General features: G+C 44.9%; 1 protein-coding gene across 7 annotated transcripts in view; it reads right to left on the bottom strand.

Moving 5' to 3' along the window:
- LOC119974568 (protein CASP-like) overlaps positions 1-14,908 on the bottom strand; it is a 794,954-nt gene that overhangs the window by 157,589 nt on the left and 622,457 nt on the right. For 6 of the 7 annotated variants that reach the window (XM_038813568.1, XM_038813572.1, XM_038813571.1 and 3 more), the window contains one exon: positions 13,540-13,842. The exons of the other annotated variant lie outside the window; for it this stretch is intronic. In XM_038813568.1, the coding sequence (XP_038669496.1) occupies positions 13,540-13,842 (303 nt within the window). The remainder of the gene's footprint in view (positions 1-13,539; positions 13,843-14,908) is intronic. 7 annotated transcript variants of the gene reach the window in all.

Below are 14,908 nucleotides of genomic sequence, written 5' to 3'. Positions count from 1 at the left end.
GTAGTGGATGTTGTCTATATGGACTTCAGTAAGGCCTTTGACAAGGTCCCTCATGGTAGACTGGTACAAAAGGTGAAGTCACACGGGATCAGAGGTGAGCTGGCAAGATGGATACAGAACTGCTAGGTGATAGATGGCAGAGAGTAGCAATGGAAGGGGGATTTTCTGATTGGAGGGCTGTAACTAGTGGTGTTCCACTGGGATCAGTGCTGGGACCGTTGCTGTTCGTAGTATATATCAATGATTTGGAGGAAAATGTAACTGGCCTGATTACTAAGTTTGTGGACGACACAAAGGTTGGTGGAATTGCGGATAGCGATGAGGACTGTCAGTGGATACAGCAGGATTTAGATCGTTTGGAGACTTGGACGGAGAGATGGCAGATGGAGTTTAATCAGGACAAATATAAGGTAATGCATTTTGGAAAGTCTAATGCAGGTAGGGTATATACAGGGAATGGTAGAACCCTCAAGAATATTGACAGTCAGAGAGATCTTGGTGTACAGGTCCACAGGTCACTGAAAGGGGCAACACAGGTGGAGAAGGTAGTCAAGAAGGCATACGGCATGCTTGCCTTCATTGGCCGGGGCACTGAGTATAAAAATTGGCTTTAAGAACTTGCCTTGCAGGAGAAGCGGCCTTCAGTTTTTCGGCGGGAGCAGTAGCCAGGGGTCTATCGGGAAGGTAAGTTTCCTACTTTGAAAACTTGCCTTACAGGAGAAGCGGACTTTGTTTTTTTTAAACTAACTTTTTTTTTCCGGAATTGTTTTTTTTTGTTTCAGAGCTGCAGGAAACCGGAAGTCAGCCGTGGGGATTTCTGGGAAGGTATGTAGTACCTGTATATAAGTTGGGCTCTTCCTTTCTTTTTCTTGTTTTATCTAGAGGGGATGGCAGGGAAGGCAGTACAATGCTCCTCCTGCAGAATGTTTGAGGTTAGGGTCGCTGTCAGTGTCCCTGCTGATTTCACCTGTGGGAAGTGCACCCACCTCCAGCTCCTCAGAAACCGTGTTAGGGAACTGGAGTTGGATTAACTTCGGATCATTTGCGAGGCAGAGGTGGTCATAGATAGAAGCTTCAGGGATATAGTTACTCCGAAGAATGAAGATAGATGGGTGACGGTGAGAGGGGCTGGGAGGAAGCAGTCAGTACAGGGATCCCCTGTGGTCGTTCCCCTTAGTAACAAGTATACTGCTTTGGATACTGGTGGGGGGCACGACTTACCAGGGGTAAGCCATGGGGTACAGGTCTCTGGCACAGACTCTGTCCCTGTTGCTCAGAAGGGAAAGGGGGGGGGGGGGGTAGAGGAGTAGAGCATTAGTCATTGGAGACTCCATAGTTAGAACGTAGAACAGTACAGCACAGAACAGGCCCTTCGGCCCTCGATGTTGTGCCGAGCAATGATCATCCTACTCAAACCCACGTATCCACCCTATACCCGTAACCCAACAACCCCCCCCCCCCCTAACCTTACTTTTTAGGACACTATGGGCAATTTAGCATGGCCAATCCACCTAACCGCACATCTTTAGACTGTGGGAGGAAACCGGAGTACCCGGAGGAAACCCACGCACACACGGGGAGGACGTGCAGACTCCGCACAGACAGTGACCCAGCCGGGAACCGAACCTGGGACCCTGGAGCTGTGAAGCATTTATGCTAACCACCCTGCTACCGTGCTGCCTCCTAGGGGGATAGATAGGAGATTCTGTGGGAACAGGGAGACTCCTGGTTGGTGTGCTGCCTCCCAGGTGCCAGGGTAGCGACATAGGCACCAACGACATAGGTAGGAAAAGGGACAGGGATGTAAGGCAGGAATTCAGGGAGCTAGGGTGGAAACTTAAAGCTAGAACAAACAGAGTTATTATCTCTGGGCTGTTACCCATGCCATGTGCTAGTGAGACGAGGAATAGGGAGAGAGAGCAGTTGAACACGTCGCTACAGGGATGGTGCAGGAGGGAGGGTTTCAGATACCTGGATAATGGGGGCTCATTCTGGGGTAGGTGGGACCTGTACAAATGGGATGTTCTACACCTGGACCAGAGGGGTACCAATATCCTGGGGATGAAATTTGCTAATGCTCTTCGGGAGGGTTTAAATTAATTCAGCAGGGGGCTGTAAACATGAATTGTAGCTCCAGTATACAGGAGGTTGAGAATAGTAAGGTCATGAGTAAGGTTTCAAGGTTGCAGGAGTGTACCGGCAGGCAGGAAGGTGGTTTAAAGTGTGTCTACTTCAACGCCAGGAGCATCCGGAATAAGGTGGGTGAACTTGCAGCATGGGTTGGTACCTGGAACTTCGATGTTGTGGCCATTTCGGAGACATGGCTAGAGCAGGGATAGGAATGGGTGTTGCAGGTTCCGGGGTTTAGATATTTCAGTAAGCTCAGGGAAGGTGGTAAAAGAGGGGGAGGTGTGGCATCGTTAGTTAAGGACGGTATTATGGTGGCAGAAAGGACATTTGATGAGGGCTCGTCTACTGAGGTAGTATGGGCTGAGGTTAGAAACAGGAAAGGAGAGGTCACCCTTTTGTGAGTTTTCTACAGTCCTCCGAAAAGTTCCAGAGGTGTAGAGGAAAGGATTGCAAAGATGATTCTGGATAGGAGCGAAAGTAACAGGGTAGTTGTTATGGTGGACTTTAACTTTCCAAATATTGACTGGAAACGCTATAGATCGAGTACTTTAGATGGGACCCATCTAAAGTACTCGATCTATAGCGTTTCCAGTCAATATTTGGAAAGTTAAAGTCCACCATAACAACTACCCTGTTACCATTTGGACCATTTTTGTCCAATGTGTGCAGGAGGGTTTCCTGACACAGTATGTAGATAGGTCAACAAGAGGCGAGGCCACATTGGATTTGGTACTGGGTAATGAGGACAGGTGCTAGATTTGAAGACAGGTGAGCACTTTGGTGATAGTGACCACAGTTCAGTTACGTTTACTTCAGCGATGGAAAGGGATAGGTATATACCGCAGGGCAAGAGTTATAGCTGAGGAAAAGGCAATTATGATGCGATGAGGAAAGACTTAGGATGCAAAGGATGGGGAAGGAAACTGCAGGGGATGGGCACAATTGAAATGTGGAGCTTGTTCAAGGAACAGCTACTGCGTGTCCTTGATAAGTACGTACCTGTCAGGCAGGGAGGAAGTGGTCGAGCGAGGGAACAGTGGTTTACTAAAGTAGTTGAATCACTTGTCAAGAGGAAGAAGGAGGTTTATGTAAAGATGAAACGTGAAGGTTCAGTTAGGGTGCTCGAGATTTACAAGTTAGCGAGGAAGGACCTAAAGAGAGAGCTAAGAAGAGCCAGGAGGGGACATGAGAAGTCTTTGGCAGGTAGGATCAAGGATAACCCTAAAGCTTTCTATAGGTATGTCAGGAATAAAAGAATGACTGGGGTAAGAATAGGGCCAGTCAAGGACAGTAGTGGGAAGTTGTGCGTGGAGTCCGAGGAGATAGGAGAGGTGCTAAATGAATATTTTTCATCAGTATTCACGCAGGAAAAAGACAATGTTGTTGAGGAGAATACTGAGATACAGGCTACTAGACTGGAAGGGCTTGAGGTTCATAAAGAGAAGGTGTTAGCTATTCTTGAAAGTGTGAAAATAGATAAGTCCCCTGGGCCGGATGGGATTTATCCTAGGATTCTCTGGGAAGCTAGGGAGGAGATTGCTGACCTTTGTATTTGATCTTTATGTCGTTACTGTCTACAGGAATAGTGTCAGAAGACTGGAGGATAGCAAATCTTGTCCCCTTGTTCAAGAAGCGGAGTAGAGACAACCCCGGTAACTATAGACCAGTGAGCCTTACTTCTGTTGTGGGCAAAATCTTGGAAAGGTTTATAAGAGATAGGATTTATAATCATCTAAAAAGGAATAATTTGATTAGGGATAGTCAACACGGTTTTGAGAAGGTGACCAAACAGGTGGACGAGGGTAAAGCAGTTGATGTGGTGTATATGGATTTCAGTGAATAATTCAATAAGGTTCCCCACGGTAGACTATTGCAGAAAATACGGAGGCATGGATTCAGGGTGATTTAGCAGTTTGGATCAGAAATTGGGTTGCTGTAACAAGACAGAGGGTGGTGGTTGATGGGAAATGTTCAGCCTGGAGATCAGTTACTAATGGTGTAACAGGAGGATCTGTTTTGGGGCCACTGTTGTTTGTCATTTTTATAAATGACCTGGAGGAGGGCTTAAAGGATGGGTGAGTAAATTTGCAGATGACACTAAAGTCGGTGGAGTTGTGGACAGTGCGGAAGGATGTTGCAGATTACAGAGGGACATAGATAAGCTGCAGAGCTGGGCTGAGAGGTGGCAAATGGAGTTTAATGCAATAAAGTGTGAGGTGATTCATTTTGGAAGAAGTAACAAGACGACAGAGTACTGGGCTAATGGTAAGATTCTTGGTAGTGTGGATGAGTAGAGAGACCTCGGTGTCCATGTACATAGATCCCTGAAAGTTGGTTGATAGGGTTGTTAAGAAGGCGTACGGTGTGTTAGCTTTTATTGGCAGAGCGATTGAGTTTCGGAGCCATGAGGTCATGTTGCAGCTGTACTAAACTCTGGTGCGGCCGTATTTGGAGTATTGCGTGCAATTCTGGTCGCCGCATTATAGGAAGGATGTGGAAGCATTGGAAAGGGTGCAGAGGAGATTTACCAGGATGTTGCCTGGTATGGAGGGAAGATCTTATGAGGAAAAGCTGAGGGACTTGAGGCTGTTTTCGTTAGAGAGAAGAAGGTTAAGAGATGACTTAATTGAGGCATACAAGATGATCAGAGGGTTAGATAGGGTGGACAATGGGAGCCTTTTTCCTCGGATGGTGATGGCTAGCACGAGGGGACATAGCTTTACATTGAGGGGAGATAGATATAGGACAGATGTCAGAGGTAGGTTCTTTGCTCAGAGAGTAGTGGAATGGCGTGGAATAACCTGCCTGCAACAATAGTGGACTCGCCAACATTAAGGGCATTTAAATGGTCATTGGATAAACATATGGACGATAAGGGAATAGTGTAGATGGGCTTTAGAGTGGTTTCACAGGACGACACAACATCGAGGGCCGAAGGGCCTATACTGCGCTGTAATGTTCTATGTACATGTTGCAGCTGTATAGAACCTTAGTTAGGCCACACTTGGAGTATAGTGTTCAATTCTGGTTGCTACACTACCAGAAGGATGTGGAGGCTTTGGAGAGGGTGAGGAAGAGATTCACCAGGATGTTGCCTGGTATGGAGGGCATTAGCTATTAGAAGAGGTTGAATAAACTTGGTTTGTTCTCACTGGAACGAAGGAGGTTGAGGGGCGACCTGATGGAGGTCGACAAAATTATGAGAGGCATAGACAGAGTGGATAGTAAGAGACTTTTTCGCAGGGTAGAGGGGTCAATTACTAGGGGGCATAGGTTTAAGATGCGAGGCGCAAGGTTTAGAGGAGATGTACGAGGCAAGTACAAGTACAAGTACTGGGTGCCTGGAACTCGCTGCCGGAGGAGGTGGTGGAAGCTGCGACTTAGTGACATTTAAGGGGCAAATACATGGGGCGGGATTCTCCCCTAACTGGCGGGGCGGGCCAAACCGGCGTTGAGGAGTGGCTTGAACCACTCCGGCGTCGGGCCGCCCGGAAGGTGCGGAATCCTCCGCACCTTCAGGGGCGAGGCCGGCACCGAAGGGCTAGGCGCTGCGCCAGTCGGCGCCGAAGGGAATCCGCTGGCCGGCGTTAGTTGGCCGCATGCGCGGGATCGCCAGCACGTGCTTGCGTCATCCCAGCGCATGCGCAGCGCTGTTCTTCTTCACGCCTGTCATGCCGAACCGGAATGGTGTGCCCCGATCGCGGGCCAGGCCACCGTGGGCCCCCCCCGCCCTCGCGGGGCCAGATCCCCCCACGCCCCCCCGAGGACTCCATAGGCCGCCTGCAGAGCCAGCTCCTGCTAGTATGGATATGGTGTAATGTTCGCCGGCGGGACTGGCCGGAAATGGGCGGCCACTCAGCCCATCGCGGGGGGAGAATCGCAGGGAGTGGGGGCCCCGCTGCCAATGGCCCCTGACCAGCGCGACGCGATTCCCGTCCCCGCCGACAAACCAGAGCCGGAGAATCCGGCAGCCGGGCGGGATTCACGCTGCCCCCGGCAATTCTCCGGCCGGCGAGGGGTCGGAGATGCCCGCCCATGAATAGGATGGGAATAGAGGGATACGGACCCCGGAAATGTAGAAGATTTTTGTTTAGGCGGGCAGCATGGTCAGCGCAGGTTTGGAGGGCCAAAGGGCCTGTTCCTGTACTGTACTTTTCTTAGTTTTTTGTTCTATTTCTCTAGCTTCCAAACTGCCTTGATTGCTTTTCAACTATAAATAACATCAAATCGAAGGACCACGATAAATGACAGTATATATGACTATAAAATGGGGACTGAGTTATACTTGTATGCTCTGGTCTAGTTGCCCTCTGCCATTCACCCTACTTCACAGGAAGACCTCACTTATGTCCCCTGTGGTGCATCACCCGAGATCAATCGATAAAGATAAAGATGAATGTTGTGTATACATCTCCATAGAATTAACAGGACATTGAAGATATATTGCTTGTTTTTCTCGTTCGAGGCCGTGTTTGCGGACCTTTGGCAGAGCTACTGTGCTGCAACTGTTATGTGTTTTTTCCCCTGATGACTCTCTCTCTCTCATCCTCTGTTGCTGGTTGTTCTTCCCTAGTTTGCCTTTTAACGGTGCATACCTAATATTTCCTTGCCTTCGGCCTAATCGATCCTGTTCCTTGTTCGTTTTGAGAAAGATATTTAGGGGCACTGTGTGCCATTACTGTGTGGCCTACCACTTTGCCTCCTTTATCTGTTGTCTCTTGCTAAGCATGAAGGTGTTTCCCCGCTCATTCCCATACCATGTTGCTCCAGTGTCAGGCTGAGATCTGACTGCAATTCTCCAACACTAACTGCCGGTCATTTTTCCAGTTCTTCCTGCAATCCTGCACCCAGGCCTCACTTGACTGGGTGTTAGTCAAGGATGGAAAAGGACAAGGAGCAATCCGGGGTATTTAAAATTTATTTTTTTTTTTTTTTTTTAAAGAGTACCCAATTCTATTATCTTTCCAATTAAGGAGCAATTTAGCATGGCCAATTCACCTATCCTGCACATCTTTGGGTTCAGCAATCCAGAGTAATAATAATTAATTGAAAGAGAGTCAAATTCACGGGGGCGAGATTAGATCCAGTCCAAATAACCTGGAAGCAAAGGTTGGCTGGCAAAATGTGACAACAATGGACAGCGTTTGAAAAAAAAGATGCTTCAGGTCCAGTCAAGGTATATTCCCTCAAGTAGCAACGGTGGAGCGAACACATCCAGAGCTTCCTGGATGGCAAGAGACAGAAACAAGATGAAGCAGAAAAAGGGTGCATGTGCAGATGTGAGATGAATAATACATTTGAGAATGTGAGTTTCCTCCGGGTGCTCCAGTTTCCTCCCACAACCTCCAAAGACGTGCTTGCTAGGTGAATTGGACATTCTGAATTCTCCCTCAGTGTACCCGAACAGACGCCGTAGTGTGGCAACTAGGGGATTATCACAGTAACTTAATTGCAGTGTCAATGTATCCTTCTTGTGGCATTAATAAAGATTTGAAATAAAAATAAATAAATAAATGAAGCAAAGAGAGGGTATGAGAAGAGACTGGCAGCAAATATGAAATAGAATCCAAAAATCTTCTATTGCAACATAGATAGTAAAAGGGTGGAAAATGGAGGAATGATTAAAGACCAAAAAGGAGATTTACGCATAGAAACAAGGGGGAATAACTGAGGAACTAAATGAATACTTTGCACCTGTCTTTACCTAGGTCAAGTCTCCAAACGATTTACCTGCCTTTGCTTCAGATCCTTTGAGCTAACAAAAGTCTGTTGATCTGAATCCTCAAATTTTCAAATGTAGCATCCATAACATTTAGGAGCTGGCATAAGTGGAAAGAACATTTCCACTACCCTCGAATGACAATATGCTTCCTGATTTCTCTCCTGAATGGCCTAATTCTCATTTTAAATGTATGTCTCTATGTTCTGGATTTTGTCATCAAGAGGATGGGGGTTCAGAAAAGAGAGGGACAAAGTAAGAAAATTTCTCTTATCCAGACTTGGACAACTTCCAGAGTGTCACCAGTGATGGGAGTTTGCAAATACAGCGTTGCATTTTCGCATCGTGTAAATTGATTATATAACTTTCAAAGCTTTTCCTATTACAGATGTTTGCATGGTGTCCATTAGAAATGAAAACGTTTTTGTTTTATTTATACAAATGGAAAACTAACTGAAAGAATGAAATAAATGTGGAAATAATACAAATGGAAACATCACAGTGCTGCAGTAGAAGGCACTGTTCTGAGGTTAGGGTTGATTCATATTGTTGGAACAACATTACACGTAGCCATGTAATGCCTGATCCATGAATGTCTGATGAGACAATGCAGAGAGAATGTTACTCTGTATCTAATACAAGTTCTAATAGACGTGGGAGCATTTGATTTAGACACATTGCAGGAAGTGAGAAATTGCTCTATTTGCCTCAACTGACATCTTTCACTGGCATCAACAAAAAAACTATTAAAACACGAAAAAGAACAACGGTAACTGAGAAAATTAAGGTGCACAAAATCAAACAAATTTATCCTGTTTGAGCACGAAGCGACCACCAAGAGCAAAACACATTATTAATTACAACCCCAACAGTAGGACACTATAGAACAAAAAACAAAGAAAAGTAAAGCACAGGAACAGGCCCTTCGGCCCTCCAAGCCTGTTCCGACCATGCTGCGCGTCGAAACTAAAATCTTCTACACTTGCGGGGTCCGTATCCCTCTATTCCCATCCTATTCATGTATTTGTCAAGATGCCCCTGAAACATCACTATCGTCCCAGCTCCCACCACCTCCTCCGGCTGCGAGTTCCAGGCACCCACTACCCTCTGTGTAAAAAAACTCGCTTCGTACAACTCCTCTAAACCTTGCCCCTCGCACCTTAAACCTATGCCCCCTAGTAATTGACCCCTCTACCCTGGGAAAAAGTCTTGGACTATTCACTCTGTCTATGCCCCTCATAATTTTGTAGACCTCTATCAGGTCGCCCCTCAACCTCCTTTATTCCTGTGAGAACAAACCAAGTTTATTCAACCTCTCCTCATAGCTAATGCCCTCCATACCAGGCAACATCCTGATAAATCTCTCCCGAATCCTCTCTAAAGCCTCCACATCCTTCTGGTAGTGTGACAACCAGAATTGAACACTATACTCCAAGTGTGGCCTAACTAAGGTTCAGCTGCAACATGACTTGCCAATTTTCATACTCAATGCCCCGGCCAATGAAGGCAAGCATGCATATGCCTTCTTGACTACCTTCTCCACCTGTGTTGCCCCTTTCAGTGACCTGTGGACCTCTACATCAAGATCTCTCTGACTGTAAATACTCGAGGGCTCTACCATTCACTGTATATTCCCTACCTGTATTAGACCTTCCAAAATGCATTACCTCACATTTGTCCAGATTAAACTCCATCTGCCATCTCGCCGCCCAAGTCTCCAAATGATCTAAATCCTGCTGTATCCTCTGACAGTCTTCATTGCTATCCGCAATTCCACCAACTTTTGTGTCGTCCACAAACTTACTAATCAGACCAGTTACATGCTCGTCCAAATCATTGATTTATACTACGAACAGCAAAGGTCCCAGCACTGATCCCTGCGGAACACCACTAGTTACAGCCCTCCAATCAGAAAAGCACCCTTCCATTGCTACTCTCTGCCTTCTATGACCTAGCCAGTTCTGTATCCATCTTGCCAGCTCACCTCTGATCCCGTGTGACTTCATCTTTTGTACTCGTCTGCCATGGGGGACCTTGTCAAAGGCCTTACTGAAGTCCATATAGACATCATCCACTACCCTGCGTGCATCAATCATCTTTGTGACCTCCTCGAAAAACTCAATCAAGTTAGTGAGACACAAGCTCCCCTTCACAAAACCGTGCTGCCTCTCGCTAATACGACCCCTTGCTTCCAAACGGGAGTAGGTCCTGTCTCGAAGAATTCTCTCCAGTAATTTCCCTACCACTGACGTAAGGCTCACCGGCCTGTAGTTCCCTGGAATATCCTTGCTACCCTTCTTAAACAAAGAAACAACATTGGCTATTCTCCAGTCCTCCGGGATATCACCTGAAGACAATGAGGATCCAAAGATTTCTGTCAAGGCCTCAGCAATTTCCTCTCTTGACTCCTTCAGTATTCTGGGGTAGATCCCATCAGGTCCTGGGGACTTATCCACCTTAATATTTATCAAGACGCCCAACACCGTGTCTTTTTGGATCTCAATGTGACCCAGGCTAACTACACACCCTTCTCCAGACTCAACATCCATCAATTCCTACTCTTTGGTGAATACTGATGCAAAGTATTCATTTAGTACCTCACCCATTTCCTCTGGCTCCACACATAGATTCCCTCCCTTGTCCTTCAGTGGGCCAACCCTTTTCCTGGCCACCCTCTTGCTTTTTATGTTCATTATTAGCTAGAAACAGCTAAAGCTGCTGCACAATAGCACAGTGGTTAGCACTGTTGCTTCACAGAGCCAGGGACCCAAGTTCGATTCCCGACTTGGGTCACCGTCTGTGAGAAGTCTGCACGTTCTCCCTGTGTCTGTGTGGGTTTCCTCCGGGTGCTCCAGTTTCCTCCCACAAGTCCCGAAATACATGTTGTTAGGTGAATTGGACATTCTGAATTCTCCCTCAGTGTACCCGAATAGATGTCGGAGTGTGGTGACTCGGGAATTGCAGTGTTAATGCAAGCCTGCTTGTGACACTAAGATTATTATTATTCCACTCCCAACAGTAAGTCTGCCTGTAACTATTAGATCCACCTCTCTCTCACACATGCACAGTTAATAAATGAAAAATTACTTGAATTATTAGATATTAGTCTCAACTTTTGTTATTCATCTTGTATTAAACATATATTTTCTAAATAAAATGAAGAGTGATCCACAATTATAATTTATCTATGGGACAATCATTGTGTTATCTACTTGGCCGCTGAGCATGTGATTTAAATTAATCTTATACTCATTGAGAACACAATGTATCTTCACACCAATGATTACAATATACACAATAACAGATAACTGGAAGTGAATTATATAGCAGTAATTCTATTGAGACAAAGCCACAAACAGCAAAAGCAAACCTCAAACCTTCTGAAACTTCCAAGAAAATAACTCTTTCAAGTTGTTCCAAATGTTTTTCATTTGACACACTATTTGTGCTAATCCGTTCAACACACAGTGTTGATCAGGCATTGAAGACATTTATTTCTTAACCAGGAATGAAGACAGTGCTGCTGTTATGGGAGGTCTACATCAATGGTGCAGTCGATTAGAGCAATCTGGCAAAGTTTAAACAGGAGACTTTTCTCCACAAGTATTGACAGGGGTCACTTGGTGATTCTTAGAAGCTTATTTGTAACAGCGCTTTCATTGTGCTAGCATTATATACAATCTTTTTGATGTTATAATTTCAGTATTTAGCATCAAAGACTTTGATAAGTGTTAGTGTGGGGGGTATAAGAGAACGCTGATGATGTTTGACCTGAGGAGTGACACACCACGTGACAGATCCTGTAGTAAATTACTAGGGAATAACACAGCGAGTATATTACACTCTGTATGACCTCCATTTGTCAGGAATGTCCTTGGCAACAAAGAGCTCCTGTGCTTTGATGAAAGAGCTCATTCTGCAGCCTCAGCATTTAACAGCACAGAGACCAATCATTGCCCTGCAGACGTCTGACAAACTGATAAATGGAGGTTAGCACTTATTATGGCGCATGATGCAATCGCAGACCAATCACAACAAACATCTTGCTCATGTTTCCAGGGTTATTCTGTGAGGTACTTGTGTAAAACATTGTAAATTCAACAGCATCTAATCACAAGGTTTAAATTGCATCCTAAGAGGTCTAGATACCATAGTAACATTAATAAACTCCAACTGAAGTATCATCAGCTCAAGCCTAACAACGTCATTGACAAATAACAGAGGTAGAGTAGGCCACGTTGAAAGTCACGGTAATACCGACAAGCATCACTGTAACACTTGGATATGGCGAGAGGACAACAATGTTCCAATTCTCTTTATATCTGTTATACCAAGTTAACTAATGGTACTACTGTACTGAAGGAATGCCAATAATGGGAGTCTCAGCACATCAGTAAATATCTTTTTGAGAGATGCCTTCAGCAATAAACACCTACAGGTATGAGATTAAACACTGGAATATTTATAGCATGGAACCACTAACCATACTTGCACCAGTTTGATGTCATCATCTGCAGCGAGGGGGATGACCTTGTATATGATCAATTCAGTGACAGCACACTCAGCTCTGAGCCAAGGGACTGTGGGTTCAAGACCTATTCTTCAACTTCAGCCCATTATCCAGGCTGACCTTCAATACATACAAAGGGAGTACTACAAAGCCCGGAATGCCTTTTAAGATGAGAGATTAGAGTCTCTCAGGTGCAGATAAATGCACCCCAGGCACAATACAAGGTAGAGAATGGGAATTCTCCTGGCCAACACTTCTCCCCAGTAATATCATTAGTAAAATGATTTTTTGCTTCTTTATCTCATTGCCATATGTGGGACCTAGCTGTAACCATCTCAGGGAGTGGACTTCACTGGCAGTGGGTCACAATGGAACATCCAAATGGCATTATATAAATGCAAGTTTATTTTCACAATTTCAAACTCCCCTTTCTCTTTCATACATACAGTAACGGAATTTTTTAAAAAGTCCTGCTTAGGCTTGATAATTAAAATTTAAAAAAAAGTAATATATAGCAAATACTAATGACTACAACGTGATCACTTTCTTGGTAACATTCACCACACCAGGGCTGCCTCACACTAATGGGATCTGACTCACCCATTCATGGAGAACAGCCAAGTTCAAATATCATTTGAGGTTATTGTTGCTGCTCTCAAGCTGGCTTCTCCTACCCATTCCTTCTTGGGTCACCTGACCTGCATCATCTCAATAGTGTCACAACTGTTTCAGAAATTAATATAAATCTAGGGGTGTGCTGTAAGTTTTCATATTTTCACACATTAATAGGCAAACACAGATGGGCAAAACAAGGTACTGGTAACCAAGGGATTAACTGATCCCAGATTAAATTCACTGTTGAAAATCCGTACAATCATTACATGGTTTTGTCAGGATCTTGTATAAAGAAAACAGAGGGCGTGCTTCTAGTAAAATGTCTGTTTACAAGCATACTCCAACCGTGACAACATATTCTAAAATTAGTTGCAATGTTAATATGAAAATAGGGATAATGAAAACAGTTTGATAAACAATTTAGATAATTAGAACTATTTAGATAATGCAATAAAGTTTTGGGGGAATTCAAATGAGAAAAAAAAACTTGTTTGCTTTTTATACAAGATGCCAGTTTACAGAATGGAATCACCTGTTCCCATTTGAAAGATGGACTGTTACTTACCTAAGTTGTTGTCTGTCAGCACCTCTTTGACTTTCTTTGTGATGGCATATGTATCGAGTTCAGGAGACATGGCTACCAGCTCCTGTATGCTTAACGCTGACTGACCAGAAATTGGCAGTGATGATAGAACCTGAGGATCATTCGAAGATTGTTCACATGGTTCTGGTGGCTTGATGTCCTTACTGTTCTCTGTAGCTGTGGATTGCTGTGATGATAGTTCAGCCACACTCTTCACTGATTCAGCAGAACTTACTGGAGATTCAGGGGCTGGGCTGCAACTAGCCGAGGTCTTTGGGGTAATCTCTAAAATGAGTGAATAAAAATTTAAATGTAAACGTTCTTGTTCCTTATTTGCTGCATAACATTTTAAACTACATTTTATTGTAGGCAGTCCTAGACTTTTAGTAAAACTAAAGTTCATCTAAACATTAAGTTTTATGTTTTCTTTTCGAGATTTAAAATCAGACATGCAACCAACAGTTTAAGAGCAGGAAAACACCATCCCACTGGCTGGGCAACAGGAGACAGAGAGTAGTGGTGGAAGGGAGTGTCTCAAAATGGAGAAGGGTGACTAGTGGTGTTCCACAGGGATCCGTGCTCGGACCACTGTTGCTTGTGATCTACATAAATGACCTGGAAGAAGGTATAGGTGGTCTGATTAGCAAGTTTGCAGGTGATACTAAGATTGGTGGAGTTGCAGATCGCGAGGAGGACTGTCAGAGAATACAACAAAATATAGATAGATTGGAGAGTTGGGCAGAGAAATGGTAGATGGAGTTCAATCCAGGCAAATGCGAGGTGATGCATTTTGGAAGATCAAATTCAAGAGCGGACTATATGGTCAATGGAAGGGTCCTGGGGAAAATTGATGTACAGAGAGATCTGGGAGTTCAGGTCCATTGTACCCTGAAGGTGGCAACGCAGGTTGATAGAGTGGCCAAGAAGGCATACAGCATGCTTGCCTTCATCGGACGGGGTATTGAGTACAAGAGTAGGCAGGTTATGTTACAGTTGTATAGGACTTTGGTTAGGCCACATTTGGAATACTGCGTGCAGTTCTGGTCGCCACATTACCAGAAGGATGTGGATGCTTTGGAGAGGGTGCAGAGGAGGTTCACCAGGATGTTGCCTGGTATGGAGGGTGCTAGCTATGAAGAAAGGTTGAGTAGATTAGGACTGTTTTCGTTGGAAAGACGGAAGTTGAGGGGGGACCTGATTGAGGTGTACAAAATTATGAGAGGTATGGATAGCAACAAGCTTTTTCCAAGAGTGGGGGTGTCAGTTAGAAGGGGTCACGATTTCAAGGTGAGAGGGGGAAAGTTTAAGGGAGATGTGCGTGGAAAGTTTTTACGCAGAGGGTGGTGGGTGC

This window comes from Scyliorhinus canicula, chromosome 12, assembly GCF_902713615.1.
Source record: "Scyliorhinus canicula chromosome 12, sScyCan1.1, whole genome shotgun sequence".
Lineage (NCBI taxonomy): Eukaryota > Metazoa > Chordata > Chondrichthyes > Carcharhiniformes > Scyliorhinidae > Scyliorhinus > Scyliorhinus canicula.
Note: the sequence above shows the minus strand (reverse complement) of the source record. Positions and strands in the feature narration are given on the sequence as shown.